This window comes from Hemiscyllium ocellatum, chromosome 19 (genome assembly GCF_020745735.1).
Source record: "Hemiscyllium ocellatum isolate sHemOce1 chromosome 19, sHemOce1.pat.X.cur, whole genome shotgun sequence".
Lineage (NCBI taxonomy): Eukaryota > Metazoa > Chordata > Chondrichthyes > Orectolobiformes > Hemiscylliidae > Hemiscyllium > Hemiscyllium ocellatum.
In genome coordinates this window covers 17,970,095-17,980,998 of record NC_083419.1, presented here as the reverse complement: position 1 = coordinate 17,980,998, position 10,904 = coordinate 17,970,095, and the positions used below count along the sequence as shown (strand labels likewise).

At 42.4% G+C, this 10,904-nt stretch overlaps 1 protein-coding gene across 1 annotated transcript in view; it reads left to right on the top strand.

Annotated features, from left to right (window-relative positions):
* The first annotated feature begins 3,925 nt into the window (after positions 1–3,925).
* The window catches only part of cracr2aa (calcium release activated channel regulator 2Aa), a 74,811-nt gene continuing 67,832 nt past the window's right edge, over positions 3,926–10,904 (top strand). Inside the window, exon 1 of the mRNA XM_060840049.1 lies at positions 3,926–4,051. Coding sequence (XP_060696032.1) covers positions 3,926–4,051 — 126 coding nt within the window. The remainder of the gene's footprint in view (positions 4,052–10,904) is intronic.

Below are 10,904 nucleotides of genomic sequence, written 5' to 3'. Positions count from 1 at the left end.
CAGAATACTATTTCAACAGTACAACAGACATAATGCGGAGAGAACGAACAGGATGTAGTTTATCTCCCTGGAATTTGTTTTAACACGAGAGCAATCATGTTATATTAAAAATGCTCACAAGAGCCTCGGGTATCATAAACTCAAAACCTGATGCTGCAGGAATGATATCTGATTTCTGTTCTAATCATGTGTGAACAAAATAGGCACCAATTAGGTCTGATAATATCGGATATTTCTGTTCCTTTTCAGAATGTAAAGCATTGTTGCTTGAGCTACTAAGCCTAGAGAATGTACACAGCATCTGTACGGTATGCATAAAGTCACAGAAAATTCCAGGACCTTCATATCATTAGGTTTGTTCTCGTTTTCTCAAAGCACGACTCCTATTTCTTAGGTTCTTTCAGTAAATTTATTTTCTCTTCCCTTTTACAAGCTAGTGAGGATTGTATTTCCTTCAAGGTAGATCATTCCATGCCCTACGAATTTCTAATATTTCCATAATCCGTCTCATGGCTGATTTTAATGGTGTTAACTCACCAACCAGCAGAAATTGTTTACTCCTGATTTCCGTTCTCAGTTGAACACCTCTATCATATCGCTGATTGTCATTCTTTGTTTTCCCCCTTACTTCTTCTAATCTTTCTTGGTGATCCTTAGCATCATCACAGAGAATCTCTTCTTAAGATTCTCCAGAGACTTGATATTGGTGTTGTGTCTTAGTTCACTCGGAGAGGCTGAGTTGCCGTGGAAACGTGCACTTTTACACACTAGGTTGATATCTGAAATGAGTGGGTTGTCTTATGTGATGATGCTGTGCTTAAGATATGCATTTTGTCCATTTTTGTTTTGAAGAGAGGTTTTTAGGCAGAAATACAGGACAGTTTACCAAAGCCACTAGAGGAACAGGTGTTTTTTTTAAGTCATTGAAACAATAGAAGCAGCCTGAATGCGTCTGGTCAAGATTTTTAGTTTGAGTTTTTAGCAGTTGCTTTTGGGGTCTTGGAGTGGAAGCTATTTTTCCCCTCTCTTGGTTACAGATGGGGTGAGGGGGGTGGGGGAGGGGGGGCGCGGTGTGGTGATGGGGTGGCTCTCTTTCTGCAACAGGAGTTGCATGTGAAGCAATCTGTTTTCTGAATTTGTCTTTTGTCAAGGGTGTGTTTATGGGATGTTGCTATATTGGAACAGTTAATTAGAAATACTTAATGTATCTGTTAGTCTGTTATGCTTTCTAATAGAGTTATAGTATTCCAATTCCTACTTTCTTATGTTGTATTTTACATATAACGGATGAATACAGTGTGTTTTACTTTAAATCTGATAGTTTGACCAATTGACCTGCACCTGGAACGCAACACCTTACATTTACCTTTAAAAGAAAAAAAAAGGTAGGGTTTAGACTATCTTCTGAATATTTTAAGGGGGTTTGGTTTGGTCCATAACATACATGAGGTGGGGTTGGACATGCTAGGATTGTTTCCAATGGAGTTTAGAAAAGTGAGGGCGACCTGATTGAAGTATATAAGATCTTCAGTAGTCTTGACAAGGTGGATGTGGAAAGGATGTATTTTCTTTTGGGTGAATCCAGAACTAAGGCGCATAGTTTTACAATTCAGGGTCACTCTTTTTGGTTAAAGATGAGGAGAATTTTATTTCTCTCAGAAGTTTGTGCGACTTTGGAACTCTCTACCTCAAAAGGCAATGGGAACCAGGGTGACTAAATATTTTTCAGTAGGTCGACTCTTATTAGACAATAGAATCAGAGATTATCAGACTAGCTGGAAGGCAATGGCCTAGTGGTATTATCACTAGACTATTAATCCAGAAACCCCAGTAATGATCTGGGGACTTGGGTTTGAATCCTGACATGGCAAATGGTGACATTTGAATTCAATTTTAAAAAATCAGGAATTAAGAGTCTAATGATGACCTCGAAGCTATTGTCAATTATCAGGAAAAACCCATCAGGTTCACTAATGTCCTTTAGAGAAGGAAAAAGCTGTCCTTACTTGGGCTGGTGTACATGTGACTCCAGACCACACAGCAGCGTGGTTGGCTGTTAACTGCCATCTGGGTATTTAGGGATGGGCAATAAATGCTGGCCTAGCCAATGACACCCACATCCTGTGAATGAATGAAAAACAAGAATTTGTAGATTTTGAAACACAGACAGATCAGCCATGACCTTATCCAGGTGAGGTGTACATCAGTTGGAGAGCTGGCATCGCTTTTTATCAGGAAGGGTCACTGCATTGTTCCACAGAGGAACTTGATGGGCTTATCCCACAATCAAGGGCCTGCGGGTGAAAGTTCCACTCACTGAGAACTATGGCCCACCAGTGTCCCACCGCTAATGGCAGCACCCCCAGGAAACTACCCACTTAAAGACCTCAACTGTGCTGGGATCCTGTACCCCTCCTGCCTGATTATATTCCCTATCACTGAAGCTTCCACCAGGAGGGCATACTTTCTGCCTATCGTCACAAAAAAAAACCCATTCGCCAATTGGCAGCCAGCAGTTTCTCACATGATCATGATCATAGGGAGGCATTCACGAGAGGCTAGACCGGGCCTTGGTTTTATGGTCTCATTTGACACACAGAAGTTGAGGCCAAAACATTGAATGTGTTCAAGAGGAAGTTAGACGTAGTTCTTCGGGATAAAGGGATCAAAGGGAATGGGGAGAAAATGGGAATGGAATATTGGTTTGGAAGATCTGCTATGCTCATATTGAATGGGGTACTAGGCTCAAAGAGCTGAATTAGCTCCTCCTGTCCCTTTTTCCTAAGTTTCTATCACAAAGTCATTGCTAATGAATTAGATGCCTTTAGATGGAGATGAGAATTTCTCTCTTTTTTCAGAGTTGTCAGAGTATGGAATTCTTTTCTACTGAAAACGCTCAAGACATAGTCATTAAATTAATTCAAGGCTGAGTTAGAGAGATTTTTGATAGACAAGGTAGTCAGCTATGTTGGGTGGGACATACAAGTGCAGTTGAAACCACAAATGATTCATTCATGAACTTGTTGAATGTCAGAGCAGGCTTGAAGGGTCAAATAGCCTACATCTGCTGTTATGTTCTAAACGACAGCTCCTCCAATGGTGCAGCACTGTGCAGGGTCAGGCTGGCTTTTGTGCTTAAGACCCTAGACCTTCTAGTTCACCGTGAGAGGTTAGGCTCTGAGATATATCTGGCTGTCCTTGAGAAAAGCCAGGCTTCTAAACAATAAAGACATTTCCTGTTGTATTTGATTTGAATGATTGGAACATTTTAGGCATAACGTCATCATTGCTCCATCCTCTTGTCATGTTGAGAATATGAATATAGAATGTTTTTGTTCTTCTGGCTATTCTGTCATCTGGAGATAGTTAGAAAGTAGCTGAAAATGTGTTGCTGGTTAAAGCACAGCAGGTTAGGCAGCATCCAAGGAATAGGATGCTGTCTAACCTGCTGTGCTTTAACCAGCAACACATTTTCAGCTGTGATCTCCAGCATCTGCAGACCTCATTTTTTACCCGATAGTTAGAAAGTAGACCAGGTCAGTAACTTGAGCAGGTATTTCTGAAACGTTACTGTACAGTATTGATCGCCTTTGCATTGTGCTGTTGAATGTTCAGGTTCTAAGCATTGGTAATGGAATTAGTCAACTCAGGAAGCAACAACGTTGTATTTGTTTGCTGCTCTTCTTCAACATTTAGTTTGAACTGAAGTTCAATTTATTGATAAAATAAAGTTTTTTAAAAAGGATTTTTTCCCTTTCCCAGACACCAGTTGAAAGAAAGAGGCTATTGCTTGGAATGTCAAAGACTAGAACGAACCTGAAGTAGCCTTTATCTGTTGGAACTGGACTAAGGAAGCTTGGCAGACATGACAAGTAAAGACCAAAGGGAGGGCGACAATGGTTTATCAGCACAGAGAGCTTTGGTAATGGCTGACGGGAAAAGCACTGAACTGCAAAACCATGCACATTTGGCACTCCTGGAGAAATCCCGGGAATTCTTCCAGATCTGTGACCGAGAAGAGAAAGGATTTATTAACCGAGCAGATTTGCAGGTGAGATTTGGCAACCGGGATTTACAAAAGCTCAAGGAATGTCTGAAATTCAACAATGGATCCTTCAGCCAGCTTTCAAAATAACTCATGCTGAAGCTTTATGTATTTCTGCTCCTCCCAATGTCTTGGATTCTTTTTCTGTCAGAGTACTACACTTTGTGGACAGCATCTCTTGTTCTTTGACAGACAGGAAGCCAGGGCCTTACAGGTGATGACAGGCTATCAGTGATTGTTTCCCTTCAGAGGCATTTATAGCCATTTTGGACATTTAAGCCTCCATCGCCGTCACTGACAGAACAATATTGAGGAACAGGAGTTAGCCATTCAGCTCCTAAGGATGCATTCAGTCGATTTATGGCTGGCCTGTATAGAATCCCGACAGTGTAGAACGAGGCCATTCAATCCAATAAGTCTGCACCGATCCTCTGAAGAGCATCCCACATAGACCCACCTTACCCTGCATTTCCCACAGTTAATCTATCTAACCTGCAACCCCCTCTTTACCAATCCACCTAACCTGCACATCTTTGGACTGTGGGAAGAAACCAGATTTCCCAGTGGAAACTTATGCAGACACCAAAGAACAAATGTATGTCAACTCTATACATCTACTTTTGTTCCCTTACTCTTAATACCTGTAACTATTAAAAATTAACCCTCCTGCCCCATCCCTGACCCCGACCTCCACCTCAAAAGCTTTCTGGGAGAGAGATTCACATTTCTACTCTCCCACAATGTGGTTCAGTGCCCCCCTGGTGTCACCCCTAAACAACCTGGCCTGACTTTGATGGTTCTACACCTTAGTTCTAAGCTCTCCTTACCCACCAGAGGAATCAGTTTCTCGCTATCATCCCCAATGAATCCTTTCCTCATCTTAACCATCTCAGTTACATCCCATCTGAAAGAGTGCAAGTCTAGTCTATACAATCAGTCCATTCCAGGTGAATCACATCATTGTTATAGTGACAAAAACACAAGTTGCTGGAAAAGCTCAGCAATTCTGAGGAAGGGTCACTGGACCCAAAAAGTTTACTCTGATTTCTCTTCACAGATGCCGCCTGCCCTGCTGAGCTTTTCCAGCAACTTCTGTTTTTGTGTCTGACTTTCAGCATCCGCAGTTCTCTTGGTTTTTATCATTATGGTGAATTGAATTTGCACTAACACCAAAGTTAACATTCCTTTCTCATTCTTTCATTGGGTGTGGGCACCTCTGGCAAGCACTAGCATTTATTCCCCTTGAACTGAGTGGCTTCCTACTTCCTCTTCAGAGGACAGCAAAAAGTCAGCCACATTGCTGAGGATCTGGAGTCACATGTAGGCCAGACTGGGTTAGGATGGCAGATTTCCTTCCCTGTAGGACACTAGTGAACCAGATGGATTTTCCTTCATGACAATCAATGATAGTTTCATGGTCATCATCACTGAGACTAACTTTATGTTCATGCTTCCCAAACTTTTGTCGCCATTTTGGCTTTTGAAAATTGCTGTGAGCCCAATTGGAGGAGAGAGCTGTAGGAAGAATGAGGCATTGAGGGATATAGCAGAGGTTGTGGGAGACCTGTGAGCGAAGGAGTGTTGGGGAATGGGGGGTGGGGGGGAGCTTTTAAACCAACAGAGTTATTCAGTATGAGGTACTTTTGCTACTTCAGGATTCAGGCCTCAGGGATCAACCTGTTAACAACAATAGTGAGACTTGAAGGAGCCATGCACCTGCTGGTATGGCAGCCATTGCTGTCTGAAAACTCCTGATCTGAAAATTTCACAGTTCAACAATCTTTATATCCCAGATTTATTAATAGATTAAACTTCTATTTCCCAGGGGCTAAGAGCCTTGGGAGGGGGGAGGGTGTTAGATTTTAATTCTGTCCCCAGATCATCACCTTGGGTCTTTGAATCACTGCTAGTTTGGGTTGAATCAGTAGCAAAATATCCATTCCTTCATGTTCCAGCAAATATTCCAATGGCCTTTTTGATATTTTTTCTTGCACTTGACGGCCCCAAAATATCAGGGAAAAGGACAAACTGAGTTGAGTTGAATAATTTTCATTCTAGTTTGAACATTTCTGCAGATTTCCAGGAGGGGGCAATGGTTCTTTTATTGTGCAATCCTAAAATGTGATTGCTGAAATTTTGTCAAAGTGTTTTTAAGCTGTGATTACTGAGCTCTTTCTTGACTGGGTTTTTTTTTCATTTTGTAATTCTGAAGGGGTAAGTAATTTTCGTGGTACTTGCAAATTGCCTGTTGAACACCAGACCTCGCATCCTGTTACAATTGGATTCAACAGTGACCCTCGTAGTATTTTTGTTGCCTTTCATCTGGAATATTCCAGAGGATCTGGGAAATAAACCAGGTCATTAATGAATGACTATTCAGTCAGAACACACGCAAGTCAGAATCTAACAATATCAATGTGGTTCATATCCTCACATTGAAATAATGGTCTTTATGCACAAACAGCCGAGCTAGGAGTAGGAGTTGGCTATTCACCCCTTGAGCTGCTGTAAATTCAGTAAGGTTATGGTTGATCCAGTTACTCCATATTCCCGGTTATCTCCTGATAATTATCCACCCCTCTCCTGACCAAGAATCAATTTACTTTGGCTGGATAAAGGTTTAAGGTCTCTGTTTTCACCACCTTTTGATGCTAAGAGTTCTAAACATTCACAATCCACTGTGAGAAAAGAAATCACTTCTCCCTCCATTTTAAATGGGCGATCCCTTCTTTTCTCAAACAGCGGATCCTTGTTCTAGATTCTCTCACAAGAGAAAACATCCGGTCCGCATCCATCTATCAGGAACCCTCAGGATTTTACATCTTTCGATCAAGTCACCTCTTAATCTTCTAATCTCCAGTGGGTGTAAGCTTAGACTGGTTGACCAAAGGTGTGCAGCTTAGTTGGATTGGCCATGGTAAAATTGCACCATAGTGTCCGGGTACATGTAGGCTAGATGGATTAGCCATGCTCACTGCAGGATGAAGGGGATGGAGTAGGTGATGCGTCTGGGTGTGTTGTTGTTCAGAGAGTTAGTGCAGGTTCAATGGGCCAAATGGCCTTTATCTGCACTGCAGGGATTCTATCACCTATTCTAGCTATGGTCTACAAAACCTTTTCTGAACTGCTTCCAGCATATTTACATATTTCCTTAAATCAGAAGACCAGTACTTTACACCGTACTCCCAATGTGGTCTTGCCAATGCCCTGTATAACTGAAGGCTAACCTTCCTAACCCACCAAAAATGATAACATGCTGAGGAAAGATACGTTTTATCAGAGTTTTTAATCACTCAACAAGACAGCTGCAAGAATACCATTTCAAGGGGAAACCCAATGTGTACACAGTGTAAGAGGAGAGTGCTTATTGATTGGTCATTGTATACTGATCAGAAATGGTGTAACAATGGAAAATGTGCAGGGTAATGATGACTGACAATTAACTGCCAAATTTTGATTAAACTAGGAGGGTCTACTCTAGTTGGTTAAAAGGGTTGCCCTGAGGAATGAACTCGAAAATGGTTGTTGCTCATTTAGTTGACTCGAAATGGGCACAGTAAATAACTATGTTCCTTCTGTCTGCAAAGAATACAGCACTATTTATAAATAAGTTTAGTTTCCAGTGCACATAGACAACATATCCTTTAAACTGCATGACTGCACACCTGCGCAGCTGCTCTGATGTTCCATGCATATCAATTAGCGACACTGCGCTAATCATGGCATTCACTTTCAGTTCGGGGCATTGCTGTGCACTGGGTAAGAAAATTAGAGGGAGCACTGCTTACAGCTACACTGCGCTGTGAGCCTAGGTGACAGTCTTAAATTGGTTGTCATTGCACTGCCCTGCAAATCAAATCATTCTGGCTTTTACAGCACTGAAGCCAGCTTCACCTCAGCAACCCACTGGAACTGGCCTCTGCTACTACTCCTGTCCAAGCTGCATTCTTCAGTCAGAATGGCCGCAATTTCCCACAGGGAAAATAACTTCCCTCTTCTCCTGGACAGCATTCAGGAGAACCTCCAGGGAGGCGTTACTGAACCATGATCTTGCTTTCTCCCAGCTCTCTGAGAGGTTAGTAAGGGTAATAAGCAGAGGTTGGATCTGTGTTGCAGAGAGTGAAGTGCTGCCAGGATGCCAATTAAATATGGCCACCGGGAATTGGAGCTTAGAATCTGTCAATCTGCCCACCTGCCCATCCACCTGCCTTCCTACCTGACTGCCAGCCTGCTCATCTACCTACCTGACTACCTGCATTCCCACCTGCCTGCCCACCTGCCGGCCCACCTGACAGTCCATACAAGGTCACAATATAAAAGAACAATAGTTTCATAATCTTTCCAGTTCCCAGGATAGCGAATTAAATACCTTATCTAGATCAGCGTTTAAACAAAAAGGTCAACTACGTTCCATCATGAACACAATGATAGGTTTAGTGTCAATAAAGGTGCGAGAATTAATTCATGTACAGAGTCCATATATATAGAAATATAAATGTTTATCACTATAAGTATTTCAAAATATACATGCAATCGTGCACACACTTTCTTTCTCTCTCTCTCTCTCTCTCTATCTTCAGGAAAAGGGGAAGATCAGCTCCCCATTTCCACTTGAGGACTCTTCAGGACTCAATATTAAGTTCAACAATTTTAGGACTTGAGCACCTTCTCCCATGTCCTTCAGCCATTCCTGAGGCCCTGTCTGGACAGCCACTACATTTTCACCTACTCATAGTCCCCATTATCAGCTTTTCTTTCACATTGCTATACTACATCCATCCATCTAACTGTTGTTTGCTCTTTCTGAGCTCTATCCCCAGCTATCTCCTTACTCCTTTTCTCCACCCCTCACCCCCAACCCCAACCCGCTATTTTCAAATATATCACTTTTTCCCAGCTACTATCAGTTCTGAAGAAGGGTCACTGGTTTCAAAACAAATTTTGCTTCTTTATCCACAGATGCTGCCAGACTGCTGAGTTACGCCAGCAATTTCTGTTCTTGTTACACAATTAGGAACACTGGCTCTCACTTAGTTCATCAGTCTCTGGAAAGCCCCTGGAGCAGCACGGTGGCACAGTGGTTAGCACTGCTGCCTCACAGCGCCTGAGACCCGGGTTCATTTCCCGACTCAGGCGACTGACTGTGTGGAGTTTGCACGTTCTCCCCGTGTCTGCGTGGGTTTCCTTCGGGTGCTCCGGTTTCCTCCCACAGTCCAAAGATGTGCGGGTCAGGTGAATTGGCCATGCTAAATTGCCCGTAGTGTTAGATAAGGGGTAAATGTAGGGGTATGGGTGGGTTGCGCTTCGGTGGGTCGGTGTGGACTTGTTGGGCCGAAGGGCCTGTTTCCACACTGTAAGTAATCTAATCTAATCAATCTTTCGCTGAACTGACATCACCTGGCATTGGGAAAGATCATCTAATGTGACAAAGACAGATATTTCCTTAGCTCTTGGGGTTAGAGGAACTTACCAATATCCATTTAAAAATCTCTTTTGGTCAGAAATCTGGCACAACCAACCTTGTCAATAAATTCATCCAAGTAGGGGATTGTGTAGGAATCTGCCTTTGTGATGACATTGAGCTTTCTGTAGTTGATATTGAATCTGGTTAAGCATCTGGCTTTGGAACGACCATTTCTTGGGAACTCCTTTAAGGTGTGTTCCAACATTAGATTTCTGTTTTCACCTAGACCTCCTTCTCAGGAATGTCAGTTATAAGGATACTACTTTATAAGAAGGGACTCCCCTACATTCACATCATGGTTTGTCTCTGAAGCTTCCTTTAAGTTCAGCAAGTACCTGGTTAGGTCTTTTCATCCTTCTACCTCGAAATATCAAAGCATGATATCTAATCTCATGCAAACATCAGTATTAATGAACTGAATAGGATGTGGTTTAATTTGGAAACTATCTAGGCCTCAGTCTACCTTATCCTCAATAACCCTTCCATCTTCCACTATCAAAAATCTCCACAGAGCTTTGCTGAAAAATAGCAATATGCCTCCAGACTTGTGAAAATCTCTAGCCAGAGACCTCCCAATTTGGAGAAAACAAATTCGTAAAGAAGCTAGCTATATTGAGTATCTCCGATGGGCCCAGTCAAGGCGGTCAAGTGCAAACAGTGGGAGGAGCATGCAAAAATCCAAGGTTCCAATTCAGTCTCCCCTTCAAACACTACCTACCACCCCTACAGAAGGATGTGTGTATCTGGTACTGGACTGATCACTAATGCTAGAGTGAGAGAAAATCATCCTCAGTCTTGAGGACTGCCGATGGAGAAGAATAATCCAACACAAATAGCCAATAGTTCACTCCAAAGAACTTTCCTTTGATTAGTTTCAGAGGTCCCCTTACATCATGGCTGTAACCTAATTTGAAAGGACTAAAGCCAGGAGGTGACAGTACGTGGCAAATAAAATAAATTCCAATCTTTTGTCCTAATCATGAAGATATTCAGATGCTTCCTCAATAACCTTCCCTCCATCATAAGGTTAGAAGTGGGGATGTTCGGTGATGATTGCACAATGTTCAGCACCATTCATGGTTCCTCAGATACTGAAGCTGTCCATTGTCATATACAGCAAAACCAGCACAATATCCAGGCTTGGGCTGAAAGGTGATAAGTACCATCTGTGCCACACAAATACCATACCATGACCACCTGCAGCAAGGGAGAATCTAACTATCAACCCCCTCGACTATCACAGAATCCCTCACAATCAACATCCTGGTAGTTAAGAGTCACGGTTAGTAAGTTTGTGGTTGATGCCAAAATTAGTGGTATAGTGAGCAGTGAAGAAGATTATCTAAGATTACAAAGGAATCTTGATCGGTTGGGCTAATGGGCTGAGGAGTGGCA